This window comes from Chrysemys picta, chromosome 21 (genome assembly GCF_011386835.1).
Source record: "Chrysemys picta bellii isolate R12L10 chromosome 21, ASM1138683v2, whole genome shotgun sequence".
Lineage (NCBI taxonomy): Eukaryota > Metazoa > Chordata > Testudines > Emydidae > Chrysemys > Chrysemys picta.
This window is the reverse complement of record NC_088811.1, coordinates 6,706,242-6,724,917: the sequence shown is the minus strand read 5'-3', so window position 1 is coordinate 6,724,917 and position 18,676 is coordinate 6,706,242. Positions and strand designations below refer to the sequence as shown.

Genomic DNA, 18,676 nt, shown 5'->3' with positions numbered 1-18,676 from the left:
AGAGGGTAGAGATAGATGGCAGGAGAGAGATCACTTGATCATTACCTGTTAGGTTCACTCCCTCTGGGGCACCTGGCATTGGCCACTGTCGGTAGACAGGATACTGGACTGGATGGACCTTTGGTCTGACCCAGTATGGCCGTTCTTATGTAAACTTAATTGATGTGGTCACTTCATCTACCACTGGAATGCAGCCACCTCTGGGGTGAATCAGGGCATCTGTTTAAAAGCACCCAGCAACATGACCTAGTTGTTTAGGAACAGAATGTGAATAGTATTGTCTAGCTGAAACCAGGTGGAATTTATTTATCCTAACTGGAATTTGGGCAGTACATGGAGCTCTTTCATCTCATCTGAATTAGAACCGAGTGTCTCTACAAGTTCTCCTTACTTGCAAAGTTCAACAGAGGAGGATTAAATTACCCTCTTGAATTCTATGGCTTGTGTTGTGCAGGAGATCATAATGCTCTCTACCAACTTTCACAGCTCTGAATCTATAGCCTGAAAAGCTAGAGCAGAGAGCTGAAGCAGTACTGCAGACAGGAATTTAAACTCAGTGAGGCGCGGGCATGCAGCGCTATAACACATCGCAGACCAGTTACTGAGGAGCAGTGCACAGTTCTTTGCTAGCACTGCACTTTTCTCTACTTCCAGGCAGTGGTGGCAGCTTCTGGAATGATGAGGGAGGATGCACATCTCAGAGAATACGAGTTATACGCCCCTTGAGGCCGCTGCCCCTTCACAGCTCAGCAACAAACCAAAGGAGAGAGCAGCACTGGCCACCCTTTCACAAAATACTGATCTCTTACTGCTCCAACTGTCTAGACAGAGCTAATTAATGCTCCCAGGGAGAGGGAGTGCATTGGAAGGTGCGTGCAGAGGAAATAGGCAGAGTCCCCAGCCACTAACTTGCTTCCTGTTCCCCACAGACAGCACAGAGGTGGAATGCAGCCCCAGCACCGAGCCCACGGACCAGCGGAAGCTGATGGAGGAGCTGCAGAGCCGCTACCGCCAGATGGAGGAGCGCATCACCTGCCCTATCTGCATCGACAACCAAATCAAACTGGTCTTCCAGTGCGGACATGGCTCCTGCCTTGAGTGCAGCGAGGCCCTGACTGTCTGCCCCATCTGCAGGCAGGCTATCCGGGACAGGATTCAGATCTTCGTCTGAGGATGTGCGCTCTCCCCTCCCCTTCGCTCCCCCTCCTACCTTTCTCCCTCCCTTTGTGTGTTCATTTAGTTGAGATTCATGACCCATCCCCTGTGTTTGTCTGACTCTGAAGCCATCCTGAAAGGGGGAAAGTGAATCACAAGAGTCACTCATGGGGGAAATGCTCTCCCCATAATGACAGCGAGCTGCCAAGCTTGTGGGGAAATGGCCCTCCCGCCCTGTGCTCCTTTCCCAGCATGGATGGTGCCAGGCGGAATGCTGACAGGACGTCCTCGTTCTTTGTGCTGACGACGGGAGGGGCTACGAAACCAGCGCCGGGGCAGAGTGCTTTCATGTACAGACATTTCAAAAGACATCCCGCTCCTGTCTAGTTCCTTGCAGCGTCTGATTCGCAGCCTTACACAACTCTGGCAGGACAGGCTGCGGCACAGTCCTTCTCATTCCCCGGCAGGCTGTGGCAAAGCAATACTCTCGCACTTTACACAAGGAGGTATCCAGTGGGATCGGGCACTGCCCTTGGCTCTCCCGCAGGCTTGTCGGTTGTGGGGGACTCTCATTAGACAATGTGCTCTCAGAACCCAGCCTTTTGGGTGTGACGAGGTACTTGGATTTGGGCAGCGGGGAGCAGTCTGGAACTGACGTGTTCCCAGAGAGAGACAGAGCGTGTGCCTTAGAGATAAAGTAGTGAACATTTACTGAAGAAAATACTGTTGCAGCACGTATTTTTGACCTCTAAGTGACACTCTTCTGCCAGCAATCTATCTTTTTTTTGCAGCCATAATTCCAGAGATTATTGAGCTTTTTACCCATAATGCCAAAGGCAGGTGTCAAATATTCCAACCGAAATGTAAAAAAAATAAAATAAAATACGACTAATAAGGCGGAGGAGAGGAAATTCGTTTTTCTCTTTGTTTGGCAGAAAAATTGATTAAAATAGGACATTTATATTTCATTGAACATGAATAGGAATAGTGTAAATCCTGGGTTCAACTTGATTTCAACTGGCTCATGTTTCCCAACCAGTTGATTTGGGAAAAAGCACCATGCAGTGAATTCACCCGTACCTGTGACGGTTCTAGTGGTGGCACCCTGAGGTGCTCCCCTGGGTGGGTTGTATGTAGCTTTGTTCTACGCAGTTGTGCTGCAGACCAGTATAATCTTTTCTTGCACCTAGCAAGCCGTGTATAAAATCAACCGAAACGCAGGGTTTCTTTCTTAAATTTGTTCATTAGCAAAGAGGTGGCAAAGGATTCAAATTAGTTTTGAATCCTTGTGTGTGTATAGTGGTTACAGGAACATGTATGGCCTAGTAGTAACTCCGTAGTGTCCCAGGAAATTCACAGTCCCCACTTGCTACGGATAATATCTCAGAATGCTTTCTCAGTTGAGTTTATTACAATGTCTGTGATTTTTTTTCCAGGCAAAGGTACAATCTTGGGTCACATTTAACCCCCAAAATGTAGATTATTTGTTAAAGTAAGATTTAACAAAATTAAGACGTAGGTTTCAAGAATTATATTTTATTCCCAGGAAAACAGGTATTCTAATAAACAAACACTCCCCCTTCCTGTTTGCTGTATCGTTCTAAGTGAAAACGACGACGAATGGCCATCTTCTACTACCCTTTCTCATAGGAAGTGGTACCAGAGACCACCAGTGCCTGCCGATAATGTGAGGGCAGCTGGCTTCAGCAGTGTAACTGAGCATGCTCAGTCCATGTGAGCATGCTCAGAACGAGTCAAGCAGGAAATATGGGCAGGGCACATGGCCCCCATGGCCCACCCCCACGCATTGCCTCTGAGTGGTACTTGATGCCTCAAATAATCCCATTCAGTGCAATGGGGCTGCTTATGAAGTAAGTTGCCACTCACCGTAAGAGTGGCAGAATATGGCCAAATGGGACTCCTCTGTAAAGAAAAGTGACATTGACGAGCCTTATTTTTATTGTCCAGGCTTGGACAAATGCCGAAAGCAAACAATTCGCATGTAACAGCATAAAGTACATTTACAGTTGGATTTTCAGAAGGGCGTCCTGTTGTCCTGACTCTGCTCCCACTGAATGCAGTGGGAGTTCTGCTATGGAGTTCAGTGGGAATGGTTAGCCCAGTGCTAAGATCATCTGAAAACGCCACGATGGACTTTCCAAAATTCTTTAATAATCTAAGGTGTGATTAAGATGGGCCAGAAAACTTTTCTTTAAAAAAATAATAATAATAATAATAATAATCTGGTTTCTTTGAACCGGACGCTGTCCCTATCAGGGCCTGATCCAAAGCCAATTAATGCCAAGAGGAATCTTTCCATTAATTGTAATGGACTTTGAATCAGGCCCTAAATCGGTCTGAAGAGCTAGTGGAAATATAACATCAAGAGTGCTGGGCATCTCCTTTGTAATTAAAATAAGCTTTACAGTCCCCAAAGTACAATACTGTCGGTGTCTTTCCAATCTGTGACCGCTGCACTTACTGCTTTCTGCTGTAAATTAATGATTTTACAGGCTGTACTTAAATCCAATATTGTACTAAGCATTAAAAGGACATTTTCAGAAGTATGCCTCTGCTGCAGCAACAAATGCATTTGATAAAAGGAAAAACAAACCAATGCACTGTTCTGTATGTCAGACGTATGTCAGACGTATGTCAGTGCTGTTTTGGGGACTGCATATCCTGCAACTTCTGTCACACTCATCTCCAAGACTTTGACACTGGACTTTGTCAGTGTACACAGAGAAGGATACAGCGGATCTCTGACTTCTTGGTTTTTTAAAAAATAGTTTTTTTGTGCGCTAGATGAAGGTATCTTGGATCACTTCTAGGCCTGTGAAAATGGGGAACTGTTTGTAGTGAGAATACACAGTCTTCAACCTTCAAGGTGCATAGCTGCTGCAGAAAATGTCTTTCCGCTTTGCAGCAAATAAAAAATTTCTTTTTCTATTTTCCTCTTTTTTTAAATTTTTTATTTTTCTTCAACCTTAATTGTTTCTTAATGAAAATTTCCTTCCAAGCTCTTGAGATCTTGTGCATAGATCTGAAACCCTTTGTGTTGCCAGACTGGAGGTGGAATTTGGTATGTTCCCCGCTTAGAACTATGGATATATTTTTAGAGGTGGATTCCAGGGAGCAATAAAATTAACTTCCTGCCATTGGGTTCAGTCTTCAATAAGAAATTTGAGCAGAGATTTTTACCACTTTCCAGTCTATTATATTTGGTAGGCTTATACTGTAAGTTTGAACCAGACTGCAGTCAGTACAATTGTCACTCCTTCCCCTCTTTTGGTGGTGCTTTAAGATAAGATCTTTTAAGTGGCTTTTAGAGTGGTTTGAGGAAATCAGTTTATCCAGCCTTTCCTGCCATTTAGGAAAAATAATTAAGTTATTCACAGTTTGCCAGAAATCAAGATTGTTTTTCCATTAGGAAGAACTAAGACTGATTATCAAAGGCCAGAAAAGGCAGATTCCCTACGTTTGATGGCACAGGAAGGATTCAGATAGACAAGAGGGTTTGGGCCTAGTAACCTAAGCACAGGACTGGAACCGAGGAATCCTTGAGTCTTCTATTCCTAACTCTGATGCTGATTCCTTCCAGGACCTTGGGCAAGTCCCTTAATCTCTCTGCCTCCATTTCTCCATCTCTAAAATGCATGATGGGGTTGTGAGAATTGATTAAGGTTTATAAAGCACTCCAGAAGATTTGAAGCGCTACATAAAAGGTAAGTGTTCTCGATTCCTGACTCTAACTCATAGAACCTCTGTCCTCCCTCTGTAGCACGAACATCAGTGCATTGGCCCATTAATACCAGACCCCCGCAGGTTCACCTGCACAGGATTGGTAGATGGTACTTTTCATATTCAGCTGCGCTGGTAAGCAGGGGGTTAATACCCCAGTGCAAACTTCGCCTCACGATACTGTTCCAGGCTGCTTGTGAAATGCAGGTTTGCTTTCTGGAATTGCTGTCCTGTTTTTTTTTTTTATCAGCTCTAAGCCTGAGCTGTCCATCCCCAGAATCAATTTCCTGAGCACGGGACCCATTTTAAAGGCCATCATGTATATCTGCAGAGCTCCTTGTCATAGCTTGGAGGTTGCAGTGGTGAGATGGTTGACGAGCACGTGCAGAAGTGTATGGAAGAGCCAGGACTATAGTGCATTGAGGCAGATACTGCCCAGCATAAAAGAGCATCAAATGGTCCCTGCTAAAGTGGGGATGGCTCCTTCGACCTCTGCACCGTTGTATCTGCCAGCGACATCCATGGTGGGCTCTATGTCTGTGGAACAGTGCAGCTGTTGAATCCCTGCCCTGCAGCAATGCAAGTTGTCATCCTGATGAGAAGCAGGGACAGGGGACTTTCTGCACATGAGGCTCCTTCACAGCAGGGAGAGGAAGTGACCATTGGAGCTGGAGGATTGAGGTGTTTTTGGGAGAAGAAAGACTGAGATGGACTAGGTAAGGGCTATGGTCTCTCTGCCCCCTTGCCAGGGCTGCCCTGAGAGTTTCTGAGGCCCCAGATTCCAGGGGGGGGAAGGGGAATCCAGCACTGATTTGCCTCCGCTGGTGACCCTGCTGAGTCAGGGAGACTGGGCCATGGGTTGACTTATTCTGTCTTGTTGCTGGGTAGGCCAGGCTGGCTGGCTGGCCGGCCTACATGATGCAGAGCCAGTGTTGGTTTGATGAGCCCCAGTACCTGCTGGGCTGGAGCAAGGGCTGCCATGTGCACCTGCTGCCTGGCAGCTGTAGTTATGTGCCTGCCTGCAAGGCTATGCTCTTTCTAGGGGCCCAAGACAGCTCGTGATAGAGACAGTGGGGGCTGAATCGGGCTCTAATGTATGACAAGAGGACTCCTCCCGCTAGGCAGAGATGGGCCAAGAAGTGATGCTGAGATTGGGATCTGCATTCAGTTTAGCTAGAGATCACCAGGGTGCAGGTCCAAGGCTGAACCCCAGGGTGTGGTCAGGGGCTCAAGAGTACTGAAATCAATCACACGAGCCTTCTGACAACTTGAGCCATGTCTGAAGAAGTTGTTCCACCCAAACTGGAAAGGCCTGGCTGGTTTGAGTGGGGATAGGAATTCAACACACACCCCCACACACCCACAACACACACGCGCACGCACCCAGGAAATTCAGGTGGGTTTGATGGGAGGAGCCAGTTCAGGCCCAGAGGAGTATATTCCACTTTGCTGCTGGTAACCAGCTGAGAAGGGCCAATTAGATCGCTTTAGCCAGTGGGCCTGCACTCATTTAAACACAAAAAACACACGGTGGCCTTTTATTCAGTCAAAGGGTCCAGATCCCGATGAACTCTTCGCTAGACGTGGTTTGTTACCATCTATCTGCCACAAGACAAGACCTGCAGGCACTCTGAACCGGTTAAGGGGTTGCCTGCTTGCTCTCTGAGGCTTCTGCAAGTGCCGGTCTTCCCTGGAAATGCTGTTTTGTATCTTCCAGCAATGGCAGCAAAGATTAGATCCCAGACTGGGATCTTTAAGGTGTAAGACTTAAAATACGAGACAGCAGGTGAGACAGATCAATGCTATAGCCTAATGAGCTTTATATATAATCCCTTTTAACCAACCGTTCAGGTCAGGGTTCCAGTCTCTTCCAGAAAACAAATGTTTTTGTTGCATCACAGCGGCCCTCCTGATTCAAATTTATTCCCACATTTAGAGTTTGCGAAAGCAACCTCCTATCAAAGCTAAACCCAGTAAAAATGCTCCCATGGATGTTCTGTCTTTACTGGAATTTAAATTATGCTGTAGAAGCCTTTGATCCTGTAGCAGTTATGCCGTGAAATCAGTGGTTCTTCTCACATGCATAAAGTTACGAACATGCTTGACTTAGGTACTTACATGGCCCCAATCTGAGCATCTCATGATTTTTAATCTTTTCATCCTCAGTGGGGAACTGGGAACTAAGGCACAGAGAGACTAAACAACATGCCCAAGGTGTCTCAGAGGGTTTGTGCAGAACACGGAACTGAACCAAGAGCTCCTGAGTGCCATCCTTCTTAACCGTTGGCAGGATCACAGCCTAAAGGAATACGCGTTCCTCTGTAATAATTGCCTCCCAAATAGGATGGCTCTGAAATTGTGGGCATGAAAACGATTATAAACAAGAATGAAACTAACTTCTTGGATATTTTTTAGTTTCATTTGCCCAGCTGAGACAAATACACACTGTAGACTAACAGTGTAAATAACAGAACTTTAAAAATAGACCATTGTAATGCTCTTAAGGTGTTTTTCTCTACCACAGCTAAAGGGGCATGTTGGCTTACAAAATCCAGGCCAAGATTCAGACAAGACTAGTGGTTTTGGATGCCTCGGTTGCCAGATGCTCAGTCTGAGACATCTTTTTCAGACAGTGCAGAGCGCTCTGCCTCTGAGAGCTGGGCCCTCTTAAGGTGTCCCAAGATGGACACCCAAATATGGCTAGTCACTTGAAAATCTTGGCCACAACTTATAAGTTGACACTGGTTTTGCCTGTTGATTCTTCCAACTAATTGCTGAACGAGGCGCAGGCCTCTCTTCGTTGTCAGTTTGGCTGAGCGGGAAGAAGAGCTGGTCCATTTTCTCTCCTTGGTTTTTAGGCATCTTTGTTAAGGCTTGTGATGGTAAAGTTGCCAACTGTCTAATCACACAAACCCAAACACCCTTGCCCGCCCCCTCTTCTCTGTGGGCCCCCCCCCCGCTCACTCCATTCCCCCCTCCCTCCATTGCTTGCTCTCCCCCATCCTCACTCACTTTCACTGGGCTGGGGGAGGGGGGTGTGGGGCCCAAGGGTTCGGAGTGTGGGAGGGGGCTTCGTGCTGAGCCTGGGGTAGGGGTTGGAGTGCAGGAGGGGGTGCAGGGTGTAAGCTCTGGGAGGGAGTTTGGGGGGGCTCAGGGCAGGGGGGTGGGGATGGGGTGCGGGCTCTGGGAGGGAGTTTGGGTGCAGGAGGGTGCTTGGGATTGGGGCAGCGGGTTGGGGTGTGGGGGGGTAAGGGGTGCAGGCTCTGGGAGGGAGTTTGGGTGCAGGAGGGGGCTTGGGATTGGGGCAGCGGGTTGGGGTGCAGGAGGAGGTGCAGGATGCAGGCTGCCTGCCCTGGCTTCACACTGCTCCAAGCAGCTGGCATAGGAGGCTCCACGTGCTGCCCGTACCCGCAAGCACCACCCCTGCAGCTCCCATTGGCCACAGTTCCTGGCCAATGGGAGCTGTGGAGTCGGGGCATGGGTAGCACGCGGCAACCCCTGGGACACCCTGCGCCAGGGACATGCCAGCCACTTCCGGGAGCAGTGTGGGGCCAGGCCAGGTAGGGAATCCGCTGTGCTGCTGGACATTCAGCACCTAAAATCTCCTGGTTTGGCTTCAGTAGCCTCCGGGAGATAGGGCGTGACTCTGGGAGACTCCTGGTGAAATCAGGAGGGTTGTACTGATGGCGTGTACTGAAAGAGTTGAATTAAGCCAGGTGGGCCCAATCAGTCAATTAAGCTGCAAACAGGGGAGATTTAGGCTGTGTGGAAGGCACTAATTAGAAGGAAGCTCACCTGTGAGGGGACAGGAAGTGATTCTGTAAAGCCAGGAGGCTGGAGACAGTGTGAGGGGCGTGGCAGGGAGGAAGCCTGCAGTCTCTGTCCCTGAGGAAGGGGAGGTAGGAACCCCTGAGAAAAGGGATAGGAAGGAACCCATGAGGATGGGTTTATCTCGTAGGCCTGAGGGAGAAAGGGCTAACTAGGAAGGCTGGGAAAAGCACGGTAGGAAGAAGTCCCCAGGGAAGAGAGCAGTAAGGGTGGTGAAGTCCCAGTGGGGCCCTGGACTGGAATCCAGAGAAGACGGCGGGCCTGGATTCCCCTGCCATCTCCTGCAGAGAGGCATTGCTTGGGGCAGTGAACGGGCAACTGCCTGACTCACTTCTTGAGTGATGTAATCAGGGCAGCGGGCTGAGGATTGCCTGTCACTGGTGGTGCAGAGGACTTTGAAAGTCCTGCCCTCCTCTGCTCCCCCCCCAGTCCGAAGGGGAAATCACACTGTGACCTGGCTGGTGGACCCAAGTCACGAAGCAGTAGTACTGTAACTCTGTGAGCTAGAGGGAGAGCTGCAATGGTGGAAGAGAAGAAAGGGGACGCTGAACCAGGTGGAGCTAATTGCCAGAAGGGGGCACCACTGTGCGGTGAGTAGAGCACCCAGTGACAAAACCGCAGAAGAGTCCTCAGAACAACCCATCATTTCTCTAGCCTCCCCAACTCTCGCTTTGAGGGTAAGTGCCTCAAGAAACTCTGCAGGAGGAAAGTGGCTGAGTTAGTATTTTTTGTGCGTGCTCTTCTATTTTTCTTGGCAAATCCTATTCTCATCCAGCTGGGAGCCTGGTATTTGAATTGGCAACTGATTTTGTTAGCAGTTTTTGTGCAGCTGGTCTTGCACGGAAAGTCATTTCTGCAAACCTGCCTCCATGCTGGGCAGCAAGAGGACACAATCTCATTCCGATGCCTCCTGCCTCTGCTTAGGCCTCGTCCACTCCGAGGATTTGCCCCCATTTCAATGTTGCTGCAAACCCCTAATACAGGGCAAACCCCTAATGCAGACAAGCAATAATGTTAATTTAAAGGCAGTGGAGGTGCTTCGCAGTGGTCATGGCATTGTCAAATGACTGTAAGAAATTCCAGGTTTATAGAATGGAAAAATTTCGCTGCATGGTCAAGAGATTCCTACCCTGGAAACACCATTAAAACCTGCAGGAGCATGTGTTGAATAGGGTTGGCTTTATTATATTGATGCTTGGAATACCTGATCCTTGGGGCTTGTCTAGAGTAGACTAAGAGAACTCACACCAGCGTGACTACAATTACATCGGTGCGATTCCCTGACATAGACCCCAAGCACCAGTATAAAGCAGGACTGGATGGACTCTCTAAATGAGAACAGCCACCGGTGCCTTTGCATTGAGCTAGCTCCTGGGCTAACAGCTGGTTTACAAATGTCTGGAAGAGCTCTGGAAACGGCTTTCATTATTTCCAGTGGAGTACAAAGCCTGCTTTATTTCTCAGCCTGATCAGAAGATGCTGATATCGTGACAGGCAGGCGTTCTTTAAGCTTTCCTCCCAGAGTGCCCTTCTTGGAATTTCCCCACCATGCACAGCCCTGCCTTTGCTTTTAATACGTGAATGGTAGTGCTGGTGGGCGGGGGAGGGGAAGCAGCTCTGGAAACTGGCGACCTCTCAAGGGCCAGATCCAAAGCTCATGGAAATCGGTTAATGGGAGGCTTTCCGTTGGCTTCGCTGATTTGCTCCGGCCCTTCATCCATCAGAGAGGTACGGTAGCCCTGACCGCAAAACACTTTGTGCCTTAAAAATCAGACCCAGAACACCAGTGTGAATGAAGCAGGTACATTTCACTTCTCAGTTGGGGAAAGGTTTGCAAGCTAGTCTCATGCTGTAACAACTGGATCCCACTTCCCTGATACAACGAGGACACTTGTCCAGTAAAAACTGAAATTAAGAAACATCAAACTCATTCCAGGCTATAAGCCAGACATAAGAGGGCAAATGATTCTTGGTGAGTAGCATGATGTATGGAATATCAGTCATCCTTAAACAGGGAGAAAATGGCTTCAACGCACAAACAGGTCCACCACAGAGCTTGAGTTCCAGTTTTGTCTCTCTTGTTTCCCAGGGACAACACCCTATCTAGAAGTCTGTATGGCACACAGAGATCCTTAGTGACTGAATAATACACAACAAGTAAATATGATACACAGCTATTCTGATGACCCTCTCCAGTGACCAGAAGTTGAAAGTCACTACCTATCCTATTATATATCCCCTTAGCCAAATGGCTTAGCTGTCCATTGCTTTTATGCTCTGAACAAAAAGATGAAATCATTGAGTAGCTCTTTCGAGGGCAGCTGCTTCATTACGTTTTTTCTTCTCCATCTGAATTGCCGACTTCTCAGCGCTAATTAGCAATGTTTGTTCTTCTGCCTTTTCAGAATCGTCCACTATCTGGGAAAGAATGTTGTTTGTTTTTATTCTGGTACAAATTGTCCTACACTACTCTTCCCTCCCTCCCTCCCTCCCTCTCTGCCCCCCTCAAAAAGAAACAACCCAAGAAAATCCTAAGAATTTGTTGCTGACTGTGATTTTCATGCCTGTTGTCTGTAGTTTACTTTCCCATTGAGATCTTTGGGCTTTCAACGGCATTTCCTCCCAGCATCAAAGATTCCCTGGCGGTTCTAGAGGTGTTGGGCATTTTCCTTTCTCCCTTCCCTCCCCTCCACTCATGCCCTGTTCCTATCCCAAATGTGGCCATGTGTCATTGGGCCAGCATTTCCAAAGTGCTCAATAGCCAGCCATTCCCTTTGGAAATCTGGCCCATTCTCCCTATTTTACAGATGAGCAAAGCTGAGGGCCAGTGAGATGAAATGACTTGCCCCAAATCACACAGAGGCAGAGCTCAGAACAAAACCCAGGTCTCCTTTATTACCAGTTCTGTGCTTACTGGACCGTGCTGCTTCCCTCCGTGTGAATGTAACCCTGGATTGGTGCACATGTAGAATTACAGGTCAAGTACTAATGTAGCATACCAAAGTGCAGCAGCAAGAATATCTGCTACAGGGTGTCTGGTGAGAAGTTTTCTGCCCCCTTTTCAACACTCAGTTCCCTCATGCATTGGTGAACGTTGCTGCCGCCTCTCAGTCCCATAGCGCCAGTCGCTGACCGACGACTGAGCTTCTGGTGTGGGTGAAGCCCTTGTAGGGCCAGGCTATGGTGGACGCTTCTGAGCTGCCACTCCAAATCAGCCCTTTAGCAAAATATTCCATCTCCTTTGCCGACTAGAGGAAGACCTTGTTTTCAGCTCATTTTCTAAACAGCAGATCTCTCTCTCTAGGAATAACTGCAAGGCTTCAGCAGAAGCTGATGACAAGGAGTAATGTGTGCTGTTGAGAGAGATGGAGCTCTGGGGTGTCAGATATTCTTTGTCTCATGTTGGACTGGAATGTTCCCCAGTGCTGCAGCAGATTAATAACCCTTTATACTGCATAGTCCTTTTACAAGGCAGAAGCTTTTCCTGCCTTTGCCATAGGCAGCAGTGAAGTAGCCAGGCAGGAATGCCTCCAGGGCTACCCAAATGTAAGGGTGGCTTTTGCTCTGTGGACCAGGAGCTGCATTGAGAGCCCCAAACTCTTTTCAGATGGGCCACCAAGCAGCCAAAGCATGGAAAATACCATTCAGCTGCCACCACCCTGGGCTGGATTTGGACTGGTGTCCTGGAGGCGAAAGGTCACTGCTGATCCCCTGAGACATCGAAGGTGACATGGATGGAGACGGACCTATCCTCTGACTTCTAAGGTGGGCCTTCCAGAACAGAGCTGAGGACCAGCGGTGGGGTGACATGGAGGAAGCGTGCCCTGCAGCTGCACATGCTCTACTTGTTCTGTAGATATATAAAAGGAGTTCCAGGCTCCTGGTCTGTCACATGGCAGTGTTCAATTTAGGGTGAAATTCACTCCTGTGCAGAGGGCCAGTAGCGCTTATAGGCCCTCATCGTGATCAGGTTCCCACTGTGCGAGGTGCTGTATGTACATGAGACCATTCCTAAGCCCTCAGTTGATGGAACAGGAGTGGTGCATAACCTTCGTGCTAGCCTGTTGTACAGGGGTGAATTCTACCCTTAAAAGTTTGACCCGTGTAGCAAAGCCAGATCTGTTTGGAAACACTCCAGAAGGAGGCCATGATATGGTGATGTAACAATTCTAAATGAAGGGGAAGAGGGAAATGCAAACAATAATCCATGTGAATGCAAGTGTTTATTTTATGAGCTAAAAGCTGGACTTGGGAATGCGGCCACGTACTGTGCATTATACATGGAACAACCATGCAATGCTCCAAGCCAAATACACCAGCAGCTGGGGATGAAAAAAATAGAGCAAATATAGAAACCTTGCTCCTTTAACAAAGGAAATGCAAAAGTAACCAGTTCTTGACATTTTGAGGCCTCTAAGTGATAATTTTAGTTCTTTGGAACAGGTCCATCTCTAAGGGCATGTCAAAGCCACTTGGAGGCAGCTTTCCCCATGTGATATTTATCACACGAAGTGTCTTACGAAATGCCTCCCTGATTGTTTGTTGTGGAGAACCAGCCTCCTTAAATGAGATCCGGTTCCCAGTCAGCACTCCTAACTGCCGGGAGGAGAACACTGCATAGTTAGCAGATACATTTAAGTTGGTTATATCCCCCCATCATCCCATATGGCTTCCCACAACTGTAACATGTTCCACTTCAGTTACAACTGTGTGCTGAGACGCAAGTCAGTGTTGCTAGGAATATTTTCTGTCCAAATGTAGCTGGACTGTCAATTCCGGCATATTATCCAGACAGGAGAATTTAAAATCTATATTGGACAGAGTGGTGGATTAATAGCAGCACTCTGCCCTTGTCTAACCCCTTTCATCTCAGGATTTCAAAGCACCTGAAAAAGCTAGGAAAGTATTTTCATCCCTGCTCTGCAAGTGGGGGTGCAAAATCAGAGGGGCTAAGTGTCTTATCCGAGGTGTTGCAGGGAGCCTTTGGAAGAGCCAGGGATAAAACTCAGGAGTCTTGAAGTCTCACTGCCTCCCAGAAGGGAATCTTGAGAGCTGGGCAGCAGGATGTGAGAGCAAAGAGCCAGTGGCAGGCTGTGGGGAAGGTCTGAGTCCATTGAGGGCTGCGTGTAAGAAGCCATTGAGACACCTACACCTTTACTAAGAGCTGCAACTTTCAGAGGTCCACTGAAGGACACAGACGTGACTGTGACTTTCTCAGGGATACTAGGTGCTCACTGGGTTAAGATTATGTATCCTTTACAGCTCTGTGAGCATCCAAATAAAACCTGTGAATAGCCCAGCATAAGAACTTTCCTCAGCTGACCCTTTAGGCCCTGCGCTCACTGCCAAAGTAGCTGAGGTTTGTCTTGGCCACGTTGTTGAGCTGATTTTCTGAGCAAGTATTTGGCTTAAATAGAAAAAGTTCTAAAGGATCCTGCAGCCAGCAGCTGGTCGGAGCTGCACGCAGGGAGGCGAGTCCGTGCTGACTGTTGCAGTGCCTACTCCAGAGTGAGAAAGGAGAGACGCCTGCTTTCCAAGAACCACTCTCTGGTTTGAAGAGTTGGTCGCCCACTTCCCATCCAGGAGAACCATACCCTTCCCTGTCCCCTTCAGGCAGAAGCGTGACACTAAACAGCCCTGAGCGCCTGCATCTTCTCAGCAGCCACAGTGACCCACTTGGGGTCAGATTGGGCGGGGCTAAAAGGTAACAAGATTTCTGCTCGTATCCAGAATGTGTCAGATGATCTCTGTCAACTCAGGTCAAAGGCCTTCACTGTATTAAACTGCAATAGCCTCTTGAATAACCGATATACTGCAGCAATTAAAGCCTCCTGCATGCTCCTTTATCAGCCAATTCATAGTCCGTTCAGAAGAGAAGTAGGTCCAGAATCAGAACCCTCCATCCAAACTTTGCTACTGTTTGGAATCTGAACCCAATCCATATTTTGCAGATAACCCTGTAATTTTCTAGAGTGGGCCAAAGCAGCAAGCCTCCAACTCTTCCAGGTGTGGGTGTTTGGGTTCTGGATTCACCTTTTGCAAACTTTATACCTATATGGTCTTTTTTCTTGGAAGGATGGCCCAGTGGTTAGGGGACTAGCCTGGGACTCAGAAGACCTGGGTTCATGTCCCTGATCTGCCACAGACTGTGATCTTTGGCATGTCAGAGAGGTTAGTTGCTGTGTGCCTCAGTTTCCCATCAGTAAAATGGGGATGCCCGCTCTCACTGAGGTGTTGAGGATAAATACAATAGAGTGTGAGGCACTCAATACTCTGGTGGGAGCTACAAAAGTACCTAGATAGATGAATATCAAGTTGAGACACTTCATGCATTATTGGTGCTTATTGGCCTGACAAAGGGCTGACACACTGGGTCATGTTGTTGTTACACACATGCTAGTGAAGTTAATGTTCTTCTGGCAGTGTTTGCTAGCGGTGTTTTCCATTTGCGTCAATACTTCTCTGGTCATGTCTATGCTACAGCTGAGAGGTGCAATTCCCAGCAAGGGTGGATGTACCTGAACTAGCTCTGCTCAAGCTATAGTGTGAGTGGCCGTTGCATCACAGGTGGTGGGCTTGGGCTAGCCCCCGCCCTAGGTATGTATTCAGGCAGCCACACTGCTATTGTTAGCATTGCTCGCTCGAGCAGAACTAGTGCAGGTACAACGACCCACGCTGGGAATTTGCTATGTAGAAATACCCTCATTGGACAAGAACCACTAGTCCGTGCCCAGAGTCCAAGTGCCAGTGCAAGTTTGCAGTTCGAGCTTTTCCTTACCATCAAGGCTTTGCCCCGGCTATGTCTCTGCTCTCACTTCCTGCTATTCTTCCTCCTCTTTCCAATTCTAACCACCCTTTCCTATCCTATTCTTTGTACCTTCTCCCATGCTGCTCCCTGCTCTGGCTACACCCTCTCTATGTGCCATGCAATTCGACGACCCCCCACCTCCACCCCCCCCACACACACTGGTTCCTGTTCTAGTCCCTTTGTGAAACGTGCTGCTGCTTCAGAGACCCTTGCATAACAGTGAGGGGGAAATGTTTGTAAAATTTCACACAACCGTTTTTGTCACTTTTGTTCCAGGACATTTCAAAACCCCAGAAACTTCATTTTTCACTAAATCCCAGGAAATGACCAATTCTGCACTGGAAGCACATGAAATTCCAGCCGGGAGTAGTTTTGGGTTGTGAACGAAGGGATTTTTTTGGTCTCAAATGAGATAATTTTTAAAGACACTCACATCAAAGTGCAGAAATCATCCACTTTCTGAGGCTTTCAAATGTCACTCAGGATTTTTTTTTTTTTTTACACTAGCTGGCAGTGAGCACTTACCCTGTTGGGAAAGCAGGAGAATTGCACAAAGTCCTGCGTCTCTCATGCCTGGCTGTAACCAGATAGCAAAGTGATGTCAGTTCATAGCCACTGGTTACCAAAAACCTAATCCTGAAAGGCGCTGGCCAGAAAGGCTAACAAATCACAAGCACAAGATGAGAGAATTTCTAGCTAAGACTTTCAGTAGCAACTAGTGATTTTGATTTGGTGCTCTAAAGGGGCCTGATTGTTCAGGGCATGCCAAGAACCCTCCCTCTTAAAACCAGGCCCTTTGGAGTCCCCAGTCGAGACTCTTCAAATAAATTAGGGCACCCAAAACTGCCACTCACTTCTGGAAAGCTTGATCTCTGTCTCTCAGTCCCAGATCACTGAGCACTTTTACTCCCCAAACCAAAACACAATGGTCCTTTAGGACTCGCTTGCCAATTTCCAATAAGGAGTGAGTTGATGTTTAACTTCATCTGAGCTTTTGTAAACTGACCAAAATCTTCAAAGCAAAAAGGTTCTTGCTGCCTTCAGCCCACAGTCGCATTTTTCATTCTGCTCCTGTCGATGGCCTCTGGCAAATGACAGCTCTTCTAGCGTTAAGCATCCCTCATGAACCGTTCCAAAGGCATGATGCTGGCTTCTGGATTCCTTTTTTTTCCCCTCCCCATTTTTATTACATAAAGCTGACAACTGCAGATTTGTCCTATGCTGACACTCAGCCAGTCAAATGAAGGAGTTCATGTTCATCCCAGCTTGCTTCACTTTGCTGGTTCCTCCTCCAGCCCTGACTTTCAGCTCAAGTAACATGATACTGCTTGGCAGGGGCTGATAGAATCCCTGGCACATTGGAAAGCGGCTTAATGTAAAGTCTGCTTCTTTTTTAAAGCTTTTTCGAAGGCTGGTGGTGGTTCCTCACAAATTTTGACTGCAGGGCTCCTCGCAAATGCTCCAGATGCAACTGCGAGCAGGAGGGTTACAAATACAGTCCAGAAATTGATTATTTTCACCCTCCCCCTTTTTTTAATTAAAGGCAGACATGGACCAAATGGAAGGACTTTCTGCAGACAGCAACAAGGGTTTTCTCTCATCTGAAGAGGAGAAGTGTGGGAGATATAAATCCATTGTGGGATTTTTATGCATTTTATATGTTTTCCCTCTGGTGGCTTTGCTGACTACTCTGAAAGATCCAGTGGGAGCTGCAGCTCAGAAACCTCAGGTAGGGATGGGATCAAATTCTCAAATGCTTGGGATGGGATACAGAATATATGTGTGTGTGTGTGTGTGTGTGTACTTGTAAACTCAAGGGGTGACCTAAGTCAGCTAGAAACTCCTTTATGGCTGGCTTGTCAACTCCAGTATCTGTTTGTCTTGAGTGAGTCCCTTTTTGCAAAAGGATCTGAAAGGGAAATGACGAACCCAAAGATTAGGGTCAGAGGCTGATTCCAGACTTCTGAGGATATGGCAAATGTTTTCTTTGCTATATCCAACCAGTAAATTGTCTAAAACTTGGTGTTTCAGTCCCACAACCTGGCATGTGGAAAAACTCTTCGATTTGGGTCAGAGAGGAAGTACCCTGAGAACCCAGCTCTCACAGCCCAGTGTGATGTGGCTCATGCATATCCCAGCCTTGTAGCAGCTGAATCAGCAGAACTCTCTTCACCGGGAACTCCGCAGACAGGGCTATTGTGAGATCAGAAAGTCCCCAAAGTGGGAGTTCATGCTGGACCCACAGAACCCATTAGCTGCTGTCGTGATAGATTACCCTGGTTCTAGGGGCATCCATTAGCAAGGTCTTCCGAAGCAAACTGGGATTCCTGGGGAACTAAGGCAAAGATGAAGGGCTCCCAGGAGCTGATTTCATTTTGCTGCTTATGTCACATCATGAAAAGCCTTTCTTGCTTCCTCTCCTGTTCGTATGCATCATCAGCTGGCAGTAGTGCGCCGATGCTGCTGCACATGCTCAGTGCTTTGCCTCTGTGAAACTGGTTCTAAGCTATCTAGCTGCACTAGAGCGTCACGAGTGGGAATGGGAATCTCTGAATAGGACAGAGATAAATTGGAAAGAAGTTAAGTCTGTGCAACTCGAAGTAAATTAGTTTAGACAAATATGGACAAATAGTCTCTGTGATAATTGTAAGAGGGTGAGTGGGTAATATGAAATAGGTGTATAGGCCAATACACCTCTGTGCTATCTTTGTGTCTCTTGGACTCCATTATAATGAGTCAAGATAGTCCTGAAGCAAATGCCTGGATCTGAACACCCTCAAAACCTATGGGTATTTGAAGGCTTAACCCAGCTGGGAATGGGCCCCATCTGTACAATGGGCTGAACTGCAGCCCAGGTCAGAACATTCCCAACAGGTTTTAGTTACCTCTACTGGACCGGATTCTCCCTTACTCTGCTACGAGGCCGGAGCTGGGGAGGACAAGATGGCTTTCAACCACCTTTTAAAACTCCTTTTATCCTGGGTCAGTGCCTAGCCCTTGACGTAAGTCAGAGCAGCTTCAGGGTTGCTTTAATATACACTGTGCTTCCCATGAGCCCTGAGAAATCGACAATGGCATTGTGTCCTCTGGCTGCACGTCCAGTTTGCTCTGACACACAGGGACTGGGAGCAGGGCAGGGACGGA

General features: G+C 47.7%; 2 protein-coding genes across 17 annotated transcripts in view; both read left to right on the top strand.

The window, feature by feature from the left end:
* MIB2 (MIB E3 ubiquitin protein ligase 2) overlaps positions 1-2,053 on the top strand; it is a 106,326-nt gene extending 104,273 nt beyond the window's left edge. For 10 of the 12 annotated variants that reach the window (XM_065575255.1, XM_042852846.2, XM_008167293.4 and 7 more), the window contains one exon: positions 930-2,053. In XM_065575255.1, the coding sequence (XP_065431327.1) occupies positions 930-1,171 (242 nt within the window). In that variant the 3' untranslated portion in view covers positions 1,172-2,053. Of the gene's footprint in view, positions 1-654 lie in introns of all 12 variants that reach the window. The other 2 variants (XM_024104369.3, XM_065575259.1) reach the window with 1 other exon arrangement.
* MMP23B (matrix metallopeptidase 23B) overlaps positions 1-18,676 on the top strand; it is a 40,550-nt gene that overhangs the window by 3,409 nt on the left and 18,465 nt on the right. For 3 of the 5 annotated variants that reach the window (XM_065575273.1, XM_065575272.1, XM_065575275.1), the window contains exon 2: positions 17,076-17,261. In XM_065575273.1, the coding sequence (XP_065431345.1) occupies positions 17,180-17,261 (82 nt within the window). In that variant the 5' untranslated portion in view covers positions 17,076-17,179. Of the gene's footprint in view, positions 1-13,902; positions 14,429-17,075; positions 17,262-18,676 lie in introns of those variants that run through there. The other 2 variants (XM_065575271.1, XM_065575274.1) reach the window with 2 other exon arrangements.